This window comes from Rhinatrema bivittatum, chromosome 3, assembly GCF_901001135.1.
Source record: "Rhinatrema bivittatum chromosome 3, aRhiBiv1.1, whole genome shotgun sequence".
Lineage (NCBI taxonomy): Eukaryota > Metazoa > Chordata > Amphibia > Gymnophiona > Rhinatrematidae > Rhinatrema > Rhinatrema bivittatum.
In genome coordinates, this window is record NC_042617.1 from 198,721,457 (window position 1) to 198,745,243 (window position 23,787).

The window sequence follows — 23,787 nt, forward strand, 5'->3', positions numbered from 1 at the left end:
GACGACCCTAGGATAGTGAGATTGTTCAGTAAGGAGGATTTGTGGTCTCTCATTCCGCAGGTGCTGAAAAAGCTGAGGATAAAGATTACGCAGAAGGATTCGGACAATGAGGGTGTGAATCCGGTATTAAACGGGCTACGTGGACTGCCAAAGGCTTTTCCTTTGCCACAGAAGGTGAAGAGGCTGATTGACCAGGCATGGGATTTTCCCGAGGCAGGTCTGAAGGTGGCCAGGGCTATGGCCAGGTTTGTATCCCTTACCGGAGGACATGGAGGTTTGGAAGCTTCTGAAGGTAGATTCGGCAGTCTCTGATGTGACCAAGAAGACGACCATTTCCATAGCAGGTTTGGCGGTGCTAAATGATGTCCATGATCGGAAGCTAGAGATCTTGTTAAAAAGGCTGTTTGAGATCTCAGCTTTGAGCCTTAGAGCTGTGGTCTGTGCTAGCCTAATGCAGAGAGCTTGTTTGTGCTGGGTGCAGAAGGTGCAAGAATAGGCATCAGGGGACTCTGCTGATTCTATCAGGAGGCTCGGGGATGGCCTATGTGATGGATGCCCGGTATGATATGGTTCGGATGTCAACCAGGAATATGATGTCCATTGTAGCCGCTCAGAGACTCCTTTTGGTTACGTATGTGTAGTCAAAAGTACAACTTTGTAATCTCCCCTTCAAAGGAAAGTTGTTTGGGGAGGATTTGGAGAAGTTGATAAAGCATTTGGCGTATTCAAAAGGGAACAAGTTACCCAAAGATAAAAATGTGGGCAAGAAGACTTGGGCCGCGTGCTCACTTTCAGGAGATGAGAAGGTTTCGCCCCAATAGGAGTTCTTCTGCATCCATGCAGAAGCAGGATTCAGGAAGCCAGCAGTCCTGTTGAAGGACACGTAGACTGACTAGAGATAGCTCCGGGCAGGGTTCTGGAGGTGCTAAGCCTGTCCAATGAAAGCAGGCTGGTCCACTCCTCCATGGAAGCTATCAGAGGAAGGTTATCCCGTTTTTATGAGGAGTGGACCAGAATCACTTCCGATCAGTGGGTTCTGGAAGTAATAAGGTGCAGCTATGCCTTAGAATTTTCACACCCCATTAAGGAAGTCTATGTAGTGTCCCGTTGCACTTTGCCCATCAAGCGGGAAGCAGTGCAGGACACACTACTAAGGCTGCAGCGCCTGGAAGCCATCGTCCCGGTTCCCCTGGGAGAACAAGATTGAGGAAGAAATTCAGTTTACTTCATAGTTCCCAAGAAGGGAGGGTTACTGTCAGCCAATTCTAGATCTGCAATGCGTCCTTGCAGGTGCCGCACGTTTGTATGGAGATGACGCAGATTGTGATTGCAGCGGTGCACAAGGGGAAGTTTCTCGCATCCTTGGATGTAACGGAAGAGTATCTGCACATTCCCTTCTGAGCAGACCATCAAAACTTTCTGCACTTAATGGTGCTAGGAGAGCATTTTCAGTTTTGAATGCTTCCCTTCGTGCTGGCAACCGCACCAAGAACGTTCACAAAGATGATGGTGGTGATTGTGGCGTCGGCGGCCCTCAGAAGGGAAGGGATCCTGGTACATCTGTACCTGGACAATTGGCTCATTCAGATGGAGTGTCGCTGTTCCATCCGACGAGAAACTAAATGCCTAAGGTCCCTGGGTTGGGTGATAAACCTGGTGAAGAGCCACCTGGAGTCGGCCCAATCATTGGAATATCTGGGGTTTCAATTGGATATCCAGTTAGGCAAGATGTTCCTTACCCCGGAGAGGGTGATCAAGTTGCAGGCTCAAGGCTTCGGCTGCTGAATCTGTCAGTTCCCAAAGTCTGGAATTATTTACAAGTTCTAGGTTCCCATGGCATCTATGCTGGAGTTGGTGCCATGGGCCTTTGCTCATGTGCGACCTCTCCAGAAGGCATGCTTGACCCATTGGAATCCGTTGTTGGAGGATTTTCAGCTACCGTTGCCACTCCAAGGGGAATCCAGATCTAGTCTCTCATGATGGCTGTCGTGTCCCAGTTTGGAGAAAGGAGTGGATCTAGAGGTTTCGGACTGGGTGGTTGTGACCACAGATGCCAGCCTCAGTGGTTGAGGAGCAGTTTGTCAGGGATCAGAGGCCCAGGGGCAGTGGTTGCCAGTGGAGGCGTCCTGGTCGATCAATCATCTGCAAATGAGAGCAGTTCACAGGGTGTTACTTGTCTTTCTTCCACAGATTCAGGGGTGTGCGGTGCGCATATGGCCTACATCAGTTGGCAGGGCGGAGGTGATAACAGATTGGATAAGGGATTTAGTAGCGCATTCAGTCCAGAAGGGATGGATTTTGCTGATGTTTTAAAGAAAGAAATGACTATCCGAGAACATTAAGACATTCAAAGTTAAAATAATCAAACACTTCAAAAGAAATGGTGGCCTCATCAATTGGCAGGGCGGAACGAAGAGTCGTTTAGTGGCTCAGGAGGTTCAGGAGCTCTTTGCCTGGGAAGAAAGACATCTAGCAGTACTAGCAGCTTCACATGTGGCAGGAGTGGACAACATGCAGGTGGATTATCTCAGCAGGCAACAGCTGGACTCAGGGGAATGGGAGCTGTCAGTAGAGGCCTTTGCCCTCATTCGGTGCAAGTGGGGCGAGTCCCAGTTCGATCTCATGGCAACTCAGGTAAATGCCAAGACAATCAAGTTTTTCAGCCACAGGAGAGAATTTATCTCTGAAAAAATTGACGCTCGAGTACTGCTGTGGCCAGTGAGACTTCTGCTGTATGTATTTCCTCAATGGCTGCTCGTAGGTCAGATGCTACGTTGCATCGAATAACATCCAGGAAGAGTGATCCTGGTGGTGCTGGAGTGGCCACATAGTCTGTGGTCTGCGGATGTGGTTCATCTGGTAGTGGTCAATTCCATCCAATTAAGTCACCTACGGGATTACTACGCCAAAGGCCCTTCTTGTCGGAACAGGCAGATCGATTCTGTCTAGTGGCCTGGCTTTTGAGAGGCGACGTGTCTGTTTGAATGGGTATTCAGAGCAGGTGATTACTACTCTACTTCATGGTAGAAGCTCATCTACTTATTTTGCATATTTCCCAATCTGGAGAGTGTTTGTTCTGGTGTGGGTTCCATGACATTCATCCTTTGCAGGTGGACGTTGCGCAGATCTTGGCCTATTTGCAAGCTGGCTTGTCAAAGGGTTTAGCCTATAATTCTCTCCGAGTCCAGGTAGCAGCCTTGAGCTGTTTCCAAGGGAGGTTTCAAGAGAGGCTGCTAGCGTCTCATCCAGACATCATTCGTTTTCTTAAAGGAGCATATATATTTAGCATATATATAGCATATATATTTGCATCCTCCGGTTCGTAGGATGTGTCCGTCTTGGAATCCTTACTGGTTCGAAAGGAGGCCCGACAGTACTTGAAGAACTAGATTTTGTTGAAGGACCTCACTTTGAAAACTATGTTTCTGGTGGCGATTTGTTTTGCTAGGCAAATTTCAGAACTACAAGATTTTATCGTACAGAGATCCTTTTTTTTTTTTTTTTACAGATTTCAGATGTAGTCTCATTGCGTATGGTGCCTTCCTTTTTACCCAATGCCATATCTGCCTTTCCTCTTAGCCAGACGGTGGAATTACCGGGCTTTCTGCACCTGATTTCTGATTCGCCCAATGCGAAGGAGTTTCATCCTTTGGAATTGAGTCGAGTTCTATTGCGGTATCTCACGGTTACAAATGACTTTTGGAAGTTGGATCATCTCTTTGTTTTATTCAGTAGAGCAAAGAGAGGTTGCAAAGTGGCTAAGAACATAATTGCAAAAGAAGTGATTATTTCAGCCTTTATCTGTAAGAGTCTGTCGGTCCCGGAGGGGCTGTGGTCCCATTCTACTAGAGATGCATGTAAAATAAATAAATTGTAATTGTGCTTTACTCCTACTTATGTATATTGGGTAATGATTCTGGGAGCACCATCCATTCAGGTGCTACATGTCGCAGATGGATGGAAGTTGGATGGCTCTTTTGGCACCATTGCCTCAGTTCAAAGAAGCAGGAAGAAACTACCAGGAAAAAACAAAAACAAAGGGTGGCATCTCTTGTTAGCAAACTAGTCAGCAGATTTCAGGTTAAGTACATAAGATTGTCAAGGTGTAGAGCTGGCCAAGGCCATGAAGACTTGAATCCACTTTGAAGTCTGCTAGAAGTTCACACAGAAGTGATGCCAATGACAAACCACCAGTTTTAACATGATAGATATTTGTATTGTAAAGCCCTTCTAAGGGAGTTTCATAAATTCTCATCTGGCTTCTGTATACAGGCTCCCCACCTCCCAAACAGAAAAGAAACATTTGTAAAGTGGAATGCCATACTCAATGGGGTCAAATTTCAAAGGGTTTAGGTGCTTAACTGTGGGAGTTGGGCTCCTAAATTGGCCCTTTTGAAAATTGGCTAGGGCTGAGTCCCTAGAAAGTGGATGGCTACAGAGGTGAAGTGAGAGTGGGAAACAAAGATTATTTGCACTCATTTTCAGCACTGGGCACCTAATTTAGGGGCTTAAATCTAGTAAAATCAACAGCAGTCTTAATATTAGATAAATGTTTAGCCCAAAATTTTGGCTCCTAAGTTTGATTGAAAATAGATGACTGACTTAGAAACCTTACTTAAACACAAAAAAAGATCCTCTCAAGGAGATAATCCAATGCAAGCAAGAACTCCCATGTGGGAAGCTAGTAAAGCAAATACTTTGTTTTAAAAGGTGACCATCATATAATGTGAACACAGTCTCTTATGAACTGATTTCATGTGCATTGAATGTTATAATCATCAGTCACAATTAAACCAGTCTTTCAGTGGAATACTTTGATTTTTCAGTGTCTTGATTTTTCTTTTTTAAACGCTTTATTTATAAACAGTTTTTCCCAACAATAGAATGTGTGATATCACAAAAAAAAGTAACTGACATGTCACAGGTAACATTGTGGTCATTACTATATAAGAATAGCCACTGCACTTACAACCAAATATTCTCCTGTACAGCTCAATTACTGCCCTTCCCTCCATTTCCAATATACCTCCCATATAGTTTGATATTTCTCTCCCTAAGTTTGTAAAGAGGGAGTCAGTTTTTCCATAAGTGCAATGTCTAATAACTTAGATTCCCAGAGGGGGATAGTGGGAGACCCCTTCCATTGATGAGCCACTGTTAGGCATGCCGCACGTAACATATGTCCCACCAACTTTCTGCAGCCCCTCATTTCCCATCTTGTGGACCATCTTCCTAGCAAAAGAAGGGAGGGTCCACCCACAATGTTGGACTACAAATCATTGAAATAAGGTCCACCATTCAACTCCAAAACCTTTGCGTTACAGGGCACTCCCACCACATATGATAAAAAAGTACCTGGAAGCCACAGTCCCACCAACAGGTATCAGTAACATTACTAAACTTAGCATAGAAAACAGGGGTGCGATAAATTCTATTCAACAGTTTATATTGCATCTCCTGTGCCTTATAACACAAAGTAATACAACGTGAGGCTCTCCAAATAGACTTCCACTTTTTGCTCTCCAATGTCGTTTAAATCCTCATTCCTTAACTGGATAAGCTTGGGAATAGTGACCTTTTCACAGAGGGTAGCTCGAAAAGTCTTGTAGAAAACAGCTATAAAGTGGATCGAGAGTTTCCTACAACTTAAGAGGCCTTCAATCCCCTCAGCCTCCTCAGCCTCCTGCTTATCTCTTATTATAGCCGAGATATCTTTTCGTATACAGAAATATAAGCATCGGGTCAAAGGAGGAATATCAAAATCCTCCCTCAATTCCATAAAGGATTTGATGCGACCTTCATCTGCCAGTTGACCTAAAAACCTCAACCCCTTCGAGGTCTATGCGTGAATGTCAGGAGAAAACGTATGTAATGAGAGGTGTGGGTTGCATACCAAAGAAGTTAAATATGACCAATTAGCACTGAGGACAGAGATTATGACTCACCACCCTCCAAACCTTGAGCTATAATGGGATGATGCGGAACTGCTCTTCTATAGTGACCGGCTGATGGAGGCATAAGCAACAGGGAGGCCAAACTACACTCATGTACTCCATTTTCCTCTAAAGATAATCAAGCCTTCGCCTCAACTGTTCCCACCCAAGTCCAGAGACAGGCTAGTCGTCAGGCCCAGTAGTACCACATAAAGTTTGGGAGTCCAAGCCTTCTCGCCTCCTGTGGCTTTACCAACAAGTCGTATTTTAAACGAGACGGTCACCCCTGCCAAATAAAACTGGTCAAGTCCCCCCTTAACAGTTGAAAAGCCTTTCTTGGTATATCACACGGGAGATGCATAAAGGGGTAAATCAATCTTGGTAAAATTGCCATCTTAATCAGATTAACTCTGCCCAAAAGAGACAGGGGGAGGGAGGTCCATCGTCTTAAATCCAACCGTATTTTTTAAAAAATGCATACATAATTGTCCCCATATAGACTTGAGTACTCTCTCTCAATATCCAGATACCTAAGTACTGGAACCCCAAATCTACCTGTCTAAAAAGGCGAGCCTCTGGAGGCAACCAACGCGCTGGTCTCAGTAACATCAATTTAGACTTTTGGAAATTGATAAGATATCCTGAAAGATTGCTAAACCTAGTAATCAATCTAATCATTGCTGGAAGGGAGCAGGATAAATTGGTTAAATACACCAATGCATCATCCGCATATAATGAGATTTTATGTGTGATTCCCTGACAAGTGATTCCCTCTATCTCCCACGATGTCCAAATTACCTGAACAAGTGGCTCCACCACAAGATCAAAGAGTAAGGGAGAGAGAGGGTATCCCTGCCTAGTGCCCCACTCAATCTTAAAGCGAGGAGATATTACCCCATTCATCCGAACCCTCACCTCTGGGTAAGTATATAGCATGAAGCCAGAATAGAAAGTCATTAGGTAACCCAAACTGTTCTAATGACAAAAACATATAGGACCAAGAGACCTGGTCGAATACTTTATCCGCATCCATGGAAATAACTGCCTCCGGCACCGATTTACATTTAGCTCGAAGCAACACGTTAATCAGGCACCGTGTATTATGAACCGACACCCTCCCTTTAATAAACCTTGTCTGGTCAGGGTGAATCAAATCAGGGATAATTTCCTCCATGCACAGCTTTTTGCCAAGATCTTAATGTCCACATTCATAAGAGAGGGTGATATAAAGAACAGTCCAGAGGATCCCTTTCCGCCTTATGTATCAACATTATCATTGCCTCTTTGAGAGATCCCACATTGACCTTAAACAGTTCCCCCAATTTAGGCACCAGCAACTCCGCAAAAGCTTTATAAAATTCTAGGGGATACCCATCCGGTCCGGCTCTTTCCTCCCCATTAACACCTTCAGGGCTTTAGTCACTTCTAGAGTAGAAATCTCTGTAGAGAGCCATATCTTATCTTCCTCAGATATCCTGGATAACCCCAGGGGAGATAAAAAAAAAATCCTGTACCTCCTGCTTATCAGGGGCAGGAACAGCCCTATAAAAACTAGAAATTGGGAAGCGAATATCTCATTAACTTGATGAGGTAAGTGATGAATATTCCCGTGGCCATCCCGGATTCCATAAATTAATGAGGTTTAGTTATATGGCCTTATAGCTTTTGCTAATAAGGAGCCAACCTTATTATCATGTTCATAATATTTCTGTCTCGAAAATGTCATAAATATTTCTACCTCATCCACTTGCAAAGCTTTAGGCTTGTCACGAAGCAAAATCAGTTTGCGATATGTAAGCTTAGAACAGTCTTGCTTGTGTTTGTCCTTGAGTACTTTAATTTGTTGCTCTAATTCGTCCTGTTCCACCCTCCTTTCAGGCCGATACAGTACAGTGCGCTAGCTTTACCCCTTATTCAGTAAAGGGTAATAGCGCGTCCTAAATGTGCGTCCAACCCCCCCCGAACCTAATAGTGCCCGCAGCATGCAAATGCATGTTGATGGCCCTATTAGGTATTCCTGCACGATTCAGAAAGCAAAATGTGCAGCCAAGCTGCACATTTTACTTTCAGAAATTAGCGCCTACCCAAAAGGCGTTAATTTCTCCGGGCACCGGGAAAGTGCACAGAAAAGCAGTAAAAACTTAATATCCTCCGACTTAATATCATGGCGATATTAAGTTGGAGGTCCCGAAAGTTTAAAAAAGTAAAAAATTTAAAATGGGCCAGCGACTGGCGGGTCGAAAACTGGCCGCTCAGTTTTGCCGGCGTCCGGTTTCCGAACCCGTGGCTGTCAGCGGGCTCGAGAACCGACGCCAGCAAAATTGAGCGTCGGCTGTCAAACCCACTGACAGCCGCCGCTTCCGTCAAAAAAGAGGTGCTAGGGACGCGCTAGTGTCCCTAGCGAGTTTGTTATCTATATTCTGGATAAGTTGATGTGAGAATTTATCAAACATTTTCTGCAGCGTCACGATTTGTTCCGCCACAACTGGAGGCATTAAGCTATCTTCATCAGAGCCCGTTTCCTCTGACATACAGTCAGTATCAGCTATGGATTGTTTAGTGGTTCACCGGGGCTTAGCCGATTTTTCCACCCACATTGCCGGGATAGACTTTCTGGACATCTTGCCGTGATGTAGTAAAAGAAAATTACTGAGAGAATATATATTATAGCGTAATATACTGAATCAGCTGGGGGTGCTACTCACAAACATGTCTGCCTCTCAGCAGCACATCATGTGACACCCCCCAGTGTCTTAATTTTTTTGTATGATCCTTAGAAGGGAGGGTCCCACAAAACAGACTGGAAGGTGGTCTGTCAAAGCCAGATGGCAAATAGAAAGTAAGACAGACCAGTCACCTTAGGATGAGGATAATTTATTTGCACATATATCTTGATAAAAGAGCCCAACTCTGGCCGAGTTTCACACAAGGCTGCTTCAGGGGCTTTATGAATGGTATGGTTTGGTTCAATTTTTCAGATACGATTGTAGTATATGAAATAATGTGCTGAACTTATGGCAGAAAACTATGGTTGATACTACTGCTGTTCTGCACAATAATTGATCTCTTTTATATAAGTTCATGCATATTCATTGTGGATATCCTGAAAACCCAACTGGCTGTGGGGTTCCCAGGGCAAATTTGGGAAGCCCTGATTTAGGGGCTCAGCTTTTTTTGCATATATTTATATTTACACAATAGGGGCCATTTTCAGTAAGCCACCTAGCCAGAAGGAAGTAAATTGAGCAGTAAAGATAGACTTACATTCTTTTGTAAGTTTCTATAAACACTCTTGAACTGGAGCAAAGTTGAAAGATAGAATTTTTTTAGTAATAATAATCCAGTTCAAGCAGGTTATGGGTTAAATCTGTTTGTAGGGGAAGACATGTTAATCCATTTCCATAACCTTCCTTGTGTAGTTTCAAAAATACAACTTATGGCTGGATGCATTAATGTGCAGATCCTATTTTTGCAGAGAAAAGAGATGGTAGGGCCATGTTATTTTAATGGCTAGCTGAGATCCCCTTCCTATTTCTCTTGTGAAAACATCACATTAACAATGATGATGTGGCTGGCACAAGTTATATTTTCTTAAAACCAACTAAAGGACAAAGAGCACGAATGTCCAGCACAAATTTCTCACACAAAGTATTGTTTTCCATAACCCCTTTCAATTGAAGCCAATGTACTTTGATTTGTATTCACTAATACTTTATTTGAAGCACTTCAGCACATGCTAAAACATGTTTAGAATGCACATTAGAAAAAATAATAATATGCATGGTAAAATGGCATTTAACATGCTATGCACTAAATTTTAGCATGTAGATGCTAAAATAAATTGCTTCTATAAGTGTGTAGCATACACGTTAACCCAAAATAGTACAGCATGCATGCTACCTGCCTCTGGAAATCTCCTGTGCTAAAGTGAAAGGACCATTTAAGGGTATTTCCTCTTCCCTGAATCCTGAGCCCTTCCATTGACAATCTCTCCCCCTTCCCTGTCCCACCCGTCATCACCCTGTCCATCCATTATTTCTCCTCCATCAGCACCATCATTCTTTCCCCCTCCTTTGCACCTCCTGCAGAATACCCTTTGAGCCCTCCTCAACATGAAGCACATCCTCCCCACAAAGCCCAGACCCTTGCCCCACCCCTCTGAATTGAGGGCTTACTATTCTACAGCCACCAAATGATGCTGCTAGGCGGTCTTTAGTAATTTTTGGTCCAGGCAGGAAGGCTCTCATGTCCCTCCTTCCGATGAAGAGCCAGACCTTCTAGAATGGTACACTCTTATTCAGAGGGGGGAAGGTGGAATGCTGTGGGTCTTAATCTTTCTCAGGGGTTGGGGTATGTCTGATGGTGATTTGGAGTGGGCAGGAGTGATGGTGCTGATGGAGAGGGATGTCTAATGACCTTTGGGGCAGGTATGATGCTGCTGCTAACTGGGGGATCAGATGTTGGTTGGGACAATCAGCACAGGATTTCCAGAGGCAGCTAGACAGTTTTAGGACCTAGCATGCATGGTAAGCATGAGCAAGTGCACACTAAATAGTACCTGGAGAGGAGAGTATACTATGCTGTTTTGCATGCACCCGCTAAAGTCTCAATTATATACAGTGATCATTCATTGACATGCTGGTACATGCTAACTTTAGCATATTCCTGCTAATGACTTGAAAGGCTGGTGTAGCTTGCACCCTAGACCAATAGTTGCACACTAGACTATGATATTTTTAGTATAGGCTAAACAGCCTCAGTAAGCATGTTAAGCTTTAGTACCTATACCCCTTTGTGTGAGGAAGGTGGCTCATATATGTCTCACTATGTCATTTTATCTAGTTGCAACTTATGGTAAACTCTTCCCACTGTCAACATCGAGTGCTCCCCTTCGGGCTCTCAGCATCACTAAGTGTATTCACCAAGTGCCTCACTGTTGTGTCTGCGGGATCAAAAGACAGTACAACTGCTACAATCTCTAGGATTCCTAGTGAATTTGGAGAAATCAATTCTGATTCCCTCTCGACAAATCAAATTCATTGAAGTATGGATAGATTCTGTATATTAAAGAGCTTTCCTCCCATCAGAAGGATGAATATACTCAGATCCCCGAAGACTACTAATCTGTCAACAACCAGAGATGTTCTAGTCATTCTGGGCCACATGGCAGCAATCCACTCCCAAAGAGACCAGCTCGCTTCACCCTTGTCAACCACAGTAATAGTTTCACAGCCAATAGCTAGATCCCTACATCCTTCAGGAGGAATAACCACTTCGTCTAATACCTCATCAAATCATATTGGTGATGGATGCCCCCACAAAATGTTGGGGGGCCATACAAGATCTTCCTGAACTCTATATCGCTCCATGGTGAGACCACACCTTGAATACTGTGTACAATTCTGGTCGCCGTATCTCAAAAAAGATATAGTTGCAATGGAGAAGGTACAGAGAAGGGCAACCAAAATGATAAAGGGGATGGAACAGCTCCCCTATGAGGAAAGGCTGAAGAGGTTAGGGCTGTTCAGCTTGGAGAAGAGACGGCTGAGGGGGGATATCATAGAGGTCTTTAAGATCATGAGAGGTCTTGAACGAGTAGATGTGACTCGGTTATTTACACTTTCGAATAATAGAAGGACTAGGGGGCATTCCATGAAGTTAGCAAGTAGCACATTTAAGACTAATCGGAGAAAATTCTTTTTCACTCAACGCACAATAAATCTCTGGAATTTGTTGCCAGAGGATGTGGTTAGTGCAGTTAGTGTAGCTGGGTTCAAAAAAGGTTTGGATAAGTTCTTGGAAGAGAAGTCCATTAACTGCTATTAATCAAGTTTACTTAGGGAATAGTCACTGCTATTAATTGCATCAGTAGCATGGGATCTTCTAGGTGTTTGGGTAATTGCCAGGTTCTTGTGGCCTGGTTTGGCCTCTGTTGGAAACAGGATGCTGGGCTTGATGGACCCTTGGTTTGACCCAGCATGGCAATTTCTTATGTTCTTATGTTCAAGGAACATGGTTATTCATGGGAAGATAGTTTCAAATCAACCTCTTATATTTGAGAGCAATCTAATATGCTCTAACAACATTCATTCGCTTTCTTCAAGAAAAAAGTATTCTCATCCATACCTACAACCAAGTAGACATGTTCTATTTGAAAAAGTAAGGATGTACAGGATCATGGACTCTTTGCCATGAAGCAATAAAGGTAAGGGAATGGGCATGCAGACATCAACCTGTCTTGCAAATGACCTGCCTTCTAGGAATCTCCAGTATGTTTGCAGATCGCCTCAGCAGAGTTTTTGACTATACGATTGGTCTCTACAGCAGTCAATAACTGATAGACTGTTCAATCTATAGAGTCTCCCAGAATTGATCTGTTTGCATCAGTTTTACACCATTCTTCCAAATGAATTCAAATCACCTCAGGATGCTTTTCTGCTCATTTGGAATGCAGATCTCATGTACACTGGTACACCGATTCCACTGAAAGCCAGAATGCTGCAAAAGGTGCTTAAAGACCAGGCCGTCTGATCCTCATAGCTCCAACATGGCCCAAGCAAGTTTGGTTCGCTTATCTAGTACAGCTATCCAGCAGTCCTCCAATTTCTCTTGGGTCAGATCCATCCTTGTTAAAACAAGAAGAGGGAAGTCTCTTTTATCCAACCTTCCCTCACTCAATTTGATGGCTTGGATATTGAGCATTCAGTAATCACCAAATTACCTTTACCAAAGAAAGTTAAGGGTATTCTAGTGTCTACAAGAAAACAACTAAAATATCATATGGGTTTAAATGGAGAAGATTCTCCACATAGTGTCAACACAATATATTAGATTCATTTGCATGTGAGCCCAAAGAGTTATATAACTATTTGCTCATTCTTTCTGGTTCAGTTCTCAGCACTTCAATGAGAGTACATCTCAGTGCCATAGTGGTTTACCAAGCTCACATTGCAGGCAAGCCTTTCTCAACTCATCTGTTAGTATCCAAATTCATGAAAGGCTTATGGCATTCAAAACCTACAGTCGTAAAAGTGCCTGTTCTTGGGATCTAAACATTGTTCTGGCACAACTGATGAAGCCACCATATGAACCACTGAAATCTGCTTCTCTCAAGTTTCTAACCTGGAAAGTAATATATCTGGTAGCAGTAAAGTCAGCCAGAAGAATCAGCAAGCTTAGGACTTTCATTCATTTTCTGTCTTATACACAATTCTTTCACATTAGGGTGGTGCTCCGTACCCACCCAAAGTTTCTACCAAAGGTAGTGTCACCTTTTGATATTAATCAAACTATCTTGTGCCTATGTTCTTTCTTAGGTGAGAACCCTTCATAATACTGAACTGTAAAAGGGGCTTGGCTTCCTACAAAAGAACAACCCAGCCTCATCATCAGACTCTCTACTATTCATCTCTTATGATCCCAACAGATTGGACATAGCAGTGGCCAAATGTGCATTGTCCAGTTGTCTAGAAGACTGCATTGCACACTGCTATTGGCTAGCAGACCTTCAAATCAAGATGTCATCAGTGTTCATCAAGTTAGAGCTATGGCAGTATCAGTGGCTTATCCACATGCTGTACCAATTGAAGACATCTGCAAAGCTGCAACATGATTTCCTTTCCTGTCTGGCAATCTATCAAAGAGTGACAGTAAATTTGGATAAGCAGTTTTGGATAGCCTGTTTACCCAGTAGTCATCGCTCCACAGTGAGGTACGGGTTGCTTATTTCAGTAAACGCTCTGCTGCAACCCTCAGCTTGGTATTCTTCATATGTAATGGCTAATTCAGCCTTGCTTATCAACAGAAAAAGCAAGCTTGCTTACTGTAAATAGTGTTTTTTGTAGATAGCAAGATGAATTAGCCATACCAAATAGCCACCCGCCTCCCTGGAAAGTTAACTACCAAACAAGTCTTAGTTCTAAAATCAACTGATGGGGCTCATGTGGCAACGCCCAAGCGGGAATTCCCACACATGCTTAGTAGATCAAAAGCTCTACTAGCTATTATAGAGAGGTCCATTTAATGCCACCAGATGTCGACACCCATATATGATGGATAATTCATCCTGCTGTCTATAGAAAACACTGTTTATGGTTAATAAACTTGCTTTATCTATAGCAAAAATGACAAGAGATTAGTGACACCTTATAGACTAACCAATTTATTGAGGTGGGTGATGACGTGGACTCTGTCCTCGAAAGCTCATGCTTCAATAAACTGGATGATATTAAGGCCATACAGGTTTTCAGATGTTCTTGTTTAGCTTTTTCACTGTTTCTTGAAGCTGATGAAGTGTCTGGTCATTCAATACTATATTTTTTCAGGAATACAAAAAAATATTGGATGAGCAAGTTCCTCATTTACTGATAGATGTTCGACCACAAGTAGAAGTAGACATCTGTCGCCTACCTCATTCAGTTCGTATCCTTTGCTTTAAGATATTGATGATTTAGATAAGCTTTATCCCATATTTGTCTTGTAAATATTTATCAGCATTGCTTGTTGCTGCTTTAATTTTTTCTTTTACTGTATTAGCATCTTATTTTATAAAAATAATTTTTGCATGTTTGTGTAAGAACCCATTGGACCCTAATCAGGTGTATATGTCTTTCGTAAGGACATATTGAGGACATATTCAAAGGGTTTTGTCTGAGCAGCTTTTGAGTTACCCAGACAAACCCAAATGTTTAAATTTCCGACTCCTCTAACCATCTAAACTGGGTAAGTCATTACCTGGATAAAATAGAGCCAGATCAATTAGGGGTGTTTCAGGGCAGATAATTTACCTGGATAAATCAGATATTTAAATTTATCCGAGTAAGTCACTCAGATAAGTCTGGTTATTCTCAAGAGCAGTCCTAAAGTTGTCCGGGTGTCTACCCAGATATATTCAGAATATAATTGGGTAACTTTAAAAAAAAAAAAACCCAAATCTTATTTATTTATTTATTTATTTATTTAAAGTTTTTCTATACCGGCATTCGCGATGGGTATCGCATCATGTCGGTTTACAATTAACAAGTGAAAAGGTAACAAGAGGTCATAAATAACAATAACATAAATTAAAAAGGTAGTAGTAATAGTAACAATATACAAGTGAAAGTTAAGGGTTGCAGTTACAATAAAACAAGGTAGTAATATAACTTGGAGCAGAGAAAAGAAGCAGGGGTATTTAACTAGATACATATGATACATATATGCCTATCAATGCATTTGAGGTAATAACGAATTGCCCTAATGCTGTGGAGTTAGTGATTAGTCAAAGACTGATTAAGGTTCAGTTTACGTCAGGAAATGCTTTCATAAAAAGCCATGTTTTGAGTCTTTTCCTGAAAGTGGGGAGGCAGGGTTCCTGTCGCAAATCTGGTGGGATGGAGTTCCACAGTGATGGTCCTGCGGTGGAGAAAGCCCTGTCTCTGTAAATCTTGTAGGCCAGCAGGTCTGATCTCCCTCGCCCTCCTCTATAAATACTTTAAAGTATGTCAGGGCATAGTGCCCAATCCCCACCAAACTCCTAAAATAAAAAAAAAAAAGATGTGTGCCATAGTGGCCCAAAGCCCCCCTCCCCTACAATATTTGAATAAAGTTCCCCAGGTCCCATCCTGACCCCCACTCCACCCTTGCCACCTACCCGCAATCCCTATCCCTACGCAGAACCCCTCAACTCCCCAAGGGCAAGCTGGGAACCAAAAGTATTACCACATTCCTGGCCGCTTTCTGACAGAGCAAAACTGGAAGCGTGTGGGTGAACTGTAAGACAATTTGTTTCTGGTTCGGCCTTGGAGGTTTGGGGGTGGAGGTTGTAAGTGAGTGGTAGGGATGGAGGGTCAGGAAGGAACTCGGGGACCTTTATTCAATTATTGTGGGAGGAGGGGATCTTGATCCACTATGGCCTGAGCCTTTTATAATAAATCATTTTGGAGGGGTGAAGCAGAGTTTGGAGTGAAATGGGCACTATGCTCCAACACACTTTAAAGTATAAGGGAAGGGGATCGGGCCTGCTGGCCTGAAAGGGTTTTTTTTTTTCCCTTTCAGTTACCTAGCTAAATTCTGAATATAGCCTTGTGCTCATTTATCTGAATAATCTTACTAGGATACCTTTAAACCTTGCCCAGTTATTTTCAGAATACATCTGGTTGCATTTAAAGTTATCTGGGTAACATTTCCAGAATAACTTTAGCTGAGTATATTCAGCGGGAGACTTGTATATGTTTCTCATTGAAAGCCTGATTTACTAAGGCTTTTTTTCTATTCTATGTCTATGGGAAAAATTTTTAGTAAATTAGGACCTGGGTTTGAAAGGAGTAAATAGAAGACTGAAGCATCTGCTAAGTGTTCTCCCATGGGTTTATTCTAGGGTTTTAATATACTGACCACCAGGATTATTCTAGAGAGTAGTTGAGAATTTAGTGGTGGCAACAAATTGCTGTGTGTTGTGAAGTTGCTGCAGGCCCATGGTAGGTTCTAGTCCTTGTTTTAGAAGTTCGAGAGTTGGGAACTGATGCTGAAGCTTCCAGTTCCAATTTTCCTCATCACCTTTTGCATTTTGGGGCCAGATTTTCAAAAGCATTTGCACGCTTAACATGGAGTTTTAATGTATAAATGCACAAGTGGGCTTTTTAAAATTGCTACAATATATGCCATTGAATCATCCATAGGATTTATTCACATGTGCACTCACCTCGAAAAATTACTACAATAGTATGTTTCATTTGTGCGCGTAACTCCTTTGAAAATTACCTCCTGTTTTTTTGGCCTGCCCCAGAGCAGTGGGTCGCAATCTTAGCAGAGCTAGTTCATGTCTGCCTAGGTTGCACTAATTCTGGGGAACCAGTTCCCAGAATGGTACCTTCTGGTTTTTACCCTTGCCTTTCTAGTAGTTGATGCAGTCATCAAAATTGAACTGTCAGTTTTTTTTTATTTATAGGGCAAAAAATATTTTCACAAATTTCTTAAACTTTAACAGACCTCTGACTTTGGAGAATATCAAATACTTCTTATAAACCTAAATCAATTCATAATTCCTGGAGACATTCTTCACTAGTCTGGTTTTCAGGATAACCTCCAACGAATATGCATGAAATAGATTGTATACGATGGGTCTAATATATGAAAGTCTCTCTCATGCATATTTACCGTGACAATCCTGAAAACCAGACTAGTTAAGTGTGCCTCCAGGACAAGACTGAGAACTACTAGCTCATAAATCTGCATCTTCCATTTTTTGTTTATAGAATAAACTCTGACCTAAATGGCTAAATTCCTTAAACAAGAGCATTCACCTTAATTGTAAGAATTCAAGTTACCACTTTCTGATTACGCATAACTATTCCAAAAGTGACAACAAGCAGGTACAAATAATCCAAACAGATAATCACTAATTCCAATTATTGTTCTTAATAAGTATTATGAGAAATAAGGAACTGAGTCAAGGACTCAAACTGCAGCAATTACAGAAATAGTAATACATCCAAAAGATACAAATCAACAAATAACCCAAGTTCTTTTAGGGATGAATTTTCAAAACCATGGCTTTATGAACGTAAATGGCATGTTATAAAATTGCCTGGGTTTTGTGCATATAACCCAATTTTGCACGTACTTTTCTGCACGAGAAAGACGCATTCTGGGGGGGTTGGAGTGAGGATTTACGTGCATATTTCAGGCCGATGCAATATGGATGTGCGAAAAACGGGCGCTCATGATTAAACACCTAGGGGCAGATTTTATAAATCTGCGCACACGCGTACTTTTGTTCGAGCACCAGGCACGAACAAGAGTACGAGGGCGAAGGAACTTTCCTTCGCCCTCCCCCCACCTTCCCCTCCCTTCCCCTACCTAACCCACCCTCCCGGCCCTATCTAAACCTCCCCCTTACCTCTATCACACGCCGGGCCGGCTGCCGCGCTCCATGTTCCAGTCCGGGGGCTGTTCCAGGGGCCGCTGCCACGCCCCCGGGCCGGAACCACGCCCCGGACACGCCCCCGAAACACCGCGTCACTCCCGACACGCCCCCGAAATGCCGCGTCACTCCCGGCACGCCCCCCGACATGCCCCTCCATGCAAGCCCTGGGACTTACACGCGTCCTGGGGCTTGCGCGCGCCGCCGAGCCTATGCAAAATAGGCTTGGTGCGCGCAGGGGGGGGTTTGGGGTAGGTTTTTGGGGGGTACGCGCGTACCCCTTTGAAAATCTAGCCCCTACTGTCCTAATGCATGACCATCCACCTCTCCTGGGTGCATGATGAAGTATGCTAAAGAGCTGCTGCATTAAAAAGGAGGCACTAGAGGAAATTGTGCGTCCCTAGTGCCTCCTCACCATCGGGCGCCTAGGAGAAGTGGCTGTGCATGGGTTAGGAAAATAGATGTTCAGTTTTACGAGTGTCCATTTTCATAACTCATACATATCCACGGGTTAGGAAAATGGACGCTCATAAACTGAGCGTCCATTTTCCAAACTTGACCATCATCCAGACTTTTTTTGTTTCCATGTTGCTGCTTTCTGTGGTTCCTTCAACTTAATATTGCAGTATTATCTGCTTTTCTGTTAAAAGTTTGAGGCTTCTCAAGACTTAATGCCAGCTCTGGGGCTGGCATTAATTTTTGAGGGTTAAAATGTGTGTGTCGGGAGCACGGTTATTTTTTATATTGGGGTACTAGCTAATAGCCTCACCAACGTGGTATTTATGTGTGATGAGTGCTATTAGCTACGTGTGTTTTGGACGCATTGATCCCCTTATTGCATCAGGGGTTATGGATACACATCCATTTGTGCGCAACCCTGAGTGCACGGTATAGCATTGGCCTGCTTGATTTTAAAAAGTGTGCGCAAAAATCCACACACAAGGTGCATGTTGCAAAGAGTAGGTTTAGCTTTGTGCGGGTGAGTTTGCTCACGTACTTAGGGATCATTTTCAAAGCAAGCTTGTGTGCATAAGTTTCCTTTGAACATCGGTATAACTTATGTACAGAGCTGCCACCTAAGTCACCCCCAACGTTACAAAGCTACCCTCTTAGAGAACTTGAGATTGGGCAGGCTCTGCAGTGTTGCATCAGGAATGGGCTGATTAGAAAAGGCCCTGTGGTCCCCATCTGCTGTCATTTCCTTTTTTTTTCCATTTTAAATAATGTCCTGTTTGTTTTAGTATAATATCAGACAATTGAATTAGTTAAAGGCTTTCCTTTTCACACATACAGCAATTTTTAAATGCTTTCCTATAAACCAAACTAGATATCCCTTTGTGTAAATTAGAGAGAAAAAACCTCGACTGCCTAAACCATTTGGATAAAAAAATTCTTGAAGGGAAGCTGATAACGGCTGAAGAAATGTCTTTCCCAGGTAAGTTTTTGTATTTCTGTAGCTTTTGTTACTTATCAAATTTACAATTTTTTTTTAGCACAGTATGAAAAAAAATTAAGTGGTTATTTTCTGTGGAATCACACAAATGAGTCATTTCTGCTGTCATGTGGTACCAGGAAAAACTCCTTAAACTTACGGGGGGAAAAAGTGTCAGGACACCTGGGGAGTACCAGACCCAGCTGTACTTGGACCTGAAAAAGAGAACGAGACATCTGGGGATGCAGGACGGACCAGCCACAGTATCTCTCTCTCCCACTGGAACCTGAGAGAAAGGGGACACTGACAGAGCTAGGGCCATAGCAACACATACACATCAAAACACACACCCTGCTCTACACACACATATACTGCATACACCTCCCAAACACATACCTTGAAGTGAAAATGTGCCTATAAACTGAACCTCTGTTGTGTGCCCCCACAGCTGCTGAAAACTAGTGCACTCTCACTGACGGGCCGATACAGTAAAATGCGCGGGAGAGCTGGTGCTCTGAGGCGAGCGCCCGCTCTCCTGACGCGCGCCCAGGCCACTCTCCTGGGCATGCAATTTTTGTGGAACCCGCTGACAGCCACGGTTCGGAAAACGGACGCCGGCAAAATTGAGCGTCCATCTTCCAAGCCGCGGGCTGTTTTTTTTTTTACTTTTTATGATTTTTTTACTTTTTTTTATTTTTGGGGCCTCTGACTTAATATCGCTATGATATTAAGTCAGAGGGTGTACAGAAAATCAGTTTTTTCTGCTTTTCTGTACACTTTCCTGGTGCCGGCCGAAATTAACTCCTGCCTTTGAGTGCACATTTTACTTTCTGTATGGCGCGGGAATAACTAATAGACTCATCAACATGCATTTGCATGTTGCGGGTGCTATTAGTTTTTGGGGGGTTGGGCTAGAAGTGCTTATCGGAAGCCACTTTTCTCTCCACCCCCCCAAATCCAGTCCTGGTGGAGTCATTTCAGAGGCTACAAGCAATGTTCCCTCTAACTTTTGACAGGCTATATGCACAAACATTTTCTTTTGTGCAGCTTTTTATAAGCTGAGTTCATATCTGTGCGCTGCGAGCCAAATGTGCCTGAGCAAGCATAATGGAAATAATATCAGATTTTAAAAGTTTTATTTAAGTGTTTCATGATCATTTATGCTATGGAGAATTATTTTCATTAAGCAAGAATAGGATAAACTAATCTAGCTTACCTTACAATTTTTCCCTGCAGTCTTTATCATTTGATTATTTAAAAGTCTGTCCAGATTTAGCAGTCCTCCATCAAGCTGGTAACTCTTAACACACATCAGCATGTCCAAATAATTTTACCTGTAAACGATTCTGTAGTTTATTTTTTAATGAATTCATATAAACCCACGTTCATGGCCTGTACTGGATGCTATGAATGTTGCTCCAATATCCATCAACTTTGCAAGATCATTAAACTGTTCATCTTGAAGAACAAATGCCACTATATCTGGAAAAGATGGGCAGATATGATACAAACATTTAAATACCTGAAAGGTATTAAAGCACAGGAAGGCAAGCCTTTTCAAGGAAGCTGTAGAACTAGGAGTCACAATATGAAGCTCCAAGGGGTAGATTCAGGAACACATTTTGAAGATATTTTTTCACAGAGAAGGATAGTGGATGCCTGGCATTCCTTCCCGAAAGAGGTAGTAATGACAAGGAGAGTGAGAGACTTCAAAAAAGCATGGGATAAACACAGAGGATCCCAAATGGAAAGAGAATGGTAACGAAGCAATAGGCATCCTTCACTGAGCAACAGTTACAGCCCAAGGAAGCAGTGTTATGGCTGCATTATGCTTCCTGGAAGGCATTGGGTAACATGCACAGAGTGGAAGTTGCAATCTTAAAGAGACACAACAGGATTAAGAGTTGAGTTCCATGTAAGAATTTGACCTATTTTGGGTAGATGCACATAAAATTGCTGGGCAGACTAGATAGGCCTTTTTGGTCTTTATCATCATTTATTATGTTGAATAGTGAGGATACTTAGTGTCAGGGATTACAGCCTGCCTTTGGTAGTGTGAAAAAGGACCTTATTTAAAGTTTGGAGCTTCTGCAAAGTCAATTTATGGAGGAGACAGTATTTCCCTTTGAGAGATCCATTCCTTTAGTCTTGTCCTTCCATCAGAGGAGAGTGGGATGAAGGCATAATCCGCAAATCTTGCAAAAGACAGAGTAGCTCTGGCTTGCTGCAAGGGATAAACTCAGAGAAGCTTTCTTGCTACTGTCCCGGATGGGATACTTTCTTCCGGGAAGTCAAGAGCGCAAGTCCTCTGCTGTATGAGGTGTTCTTGACTTGGAAACTGAACTTAGTTTTGAAGGGACCTCCCTTCCTCTCATGCCTTGTAAGGTAGCAACTCCTTGAATCATGTTTTTGAAGTCTGTCTCCTTGGTAGCCTTTGATAATTTTAAAGGAAAGAATATCTCTGTGCCCAATATTCTCCCTCTTCGGAGGGTGGTGTTTCATTTCTATCGAAATCAGGCTTTTCTCATTCATGATAGTAAGAAAGTTGAGCAATGTAGGACAGGGACAGCTATTTTCAGATTTATTGTTCATCTTTAAGATGTTTGTAGGTTACCAGTTTCTTCTCAGATAGGTCTTTGTTTGTTGATGTGTCTGGTTAAAGCACAGTGGTTTCTAAGACATTGATTTCAAGAGAAATCAAGAAGATGAATACTTTGGCCTGCTCCATCAGTTATTTGCAGGTCCCAGATAGCCAGTGGATCTCCTCGAAAAGGGCGCAGGAGCCATAAGAACATAAGTTTCTTAGTGTGTAGCCAGATGGACTCAGGACCATGCTGGCAGGGGTTATGCTCCCCTGCCAGCAGATGGAGACAGAGTAAGACTGTAAAGCTGACATCACAATATATATATCCCTGCCGTGACCTCAGCTCTCCAGTATTCTCTGCCTCCTGCAGATAGTGGATGTACCTCTCCCTATGGGGATTGTTGTACCTTCTGGAAGGAGAAATTCTATATTCTAAATTGGAGAAAATTGAGCCCCGCTCTCCTGCAATAGTACCCAAAGGTCCCTCCCACAGTTGAGAATTCCTGAGGCAATTTCCAAGATCCTTCAGAGGTAACCAGTTCCCGGCATGGACCTTGCTGCTTAGGCAGCTGAAAGTCAGTGGGTGCACGCAGCAATAATAGCCAAAGTCCTCTCCCCCCACAGCCGGAGACCGTCTCTGTACTCAGCCAGTAAGTGCTGAGCTCAAGAAAGTTAAAAAAAAAAACGGAAGAAAATTTAACTTCCGACTCAGAGACAGAGGGATTTTTAGTAGACTCCCCTGCCCCCCTCCCGGTCTCTGTGCTCAGCGCACTGTCCCAATGTCATTCCCACTGCAGTAGGGGTAAGGAGAATTGGGCTTTCAAGTGGGTTGAGCAGCCCCCAGTGGGCTAGGCCCCGTTGCAGGCTTGGTCGGCCCACCACGTGGGAGACCTCAGTGACGCCATCTTGCGCATGTTTCTCTGTGTGCCATATTGCCCTCCATAGGACTTCAGTGCGCGCAGTGCGTTGGCTCTGTGCACGCATTGTGCATGTAATGGGCATGTCCCTACACACACAACTTTGAAACTGCACAATACAGGAAGAGCTGTGCGTGCGCCTCACCACGCCCCGCCTAGACACTCGAGATCTGTGTGCATAAATTTTTAAGCACGAGCCATTTGAACACACAACTACCACTGACAATGGCGCCAGCAACCAAGAAACCTAAGCGCCATACTCTCTGCATTACTTGTCACATTAGGTCTTCACAGCCTGACCTGGATTCCAACTTATGTCAGCACTGTGAGGAAGCCCAAGGAGAGACAGCCTCTTCAGACTTCGCTAAGCCAGGCTCCTCCCATTCAGGTGATGGGTTGGTCACATCCTTAACTGGCAGTACTCTGGATCTGAGTAAACCCTTAACTGGGTCATCTGTGGGAGAGGAAAATTCAGCTGGACCCCCACCCCCCTTACCTCCTGGACTAGGCATGGACCCGGCTGCCTTTTCTTGGGTGGAGTTTTTTCCAGGGGCTGCAAGCCTTTGTACACGCTCAGTTTGCTGCCTCACTTGCCCCTGTCTGGACGGAACTCAACCGGTGACCCCTCCCTCTCCCATTCCTATCAGCAGACCCGAGGCATGCCTCGCCTTACTAAGGGTATCCCTGGAAGGAACCCGTATGGCATGGACAAAGAGGAGGACCCAGATTCCTTGGAAGATGGCAAATCCTCACTGGGTTGGAACCAGTTTGGACCATGTTAAGGTTCTTTCACAGAGACAAATTGCCGGGGCGGATTCTATGACTGAACCCAAGAAGAATCCCAATCTGATTTCCCTGTGGAAAGCTTCTTGCTACTCTGAAGGTAATCCCTACATCATGATCTTGATGTAGGGATTATCTTATTACTAGGTTAATGAACACAGTGTGAAGTATTTTAGCTACATTAAATTTTGATTGTGGTGATGATTTTGAAACTAAAACAAACAATTGCCTTTGGT

At 43.2% G+C, this 23,787-nt stretch overlaps 1 protein-coding gene across 3 annotated transcripts in view; it reads left to right on the forward strand.

Moving 5' to 3' along the window:
- Window positions 1-23,787, forward strand: part of MOCS3 (molybdenum cofactor synthesis 3) — a 125,920-nt gene that overhangs the window by 100,673 nt on the left and 1,460 nt on the right. For all 3 annotated transcript variants that reach the window (XM_029594098.1, XM_029594097.1, XM_029594099.1), the window contains 2 exons: window positions 14,258-14,354; window positions 19,163-19,270. In XM_029594098.1, coding sequence (XP_029449958.1) covers window positions 14,258-14,354; window positions 19,163-19,270 — 205 coding nt within the window. The remainder of the gene's footprint in view (window positions 1-14,257; window positions 14,355-19,162; window positions 19,271-23,787) is intronic.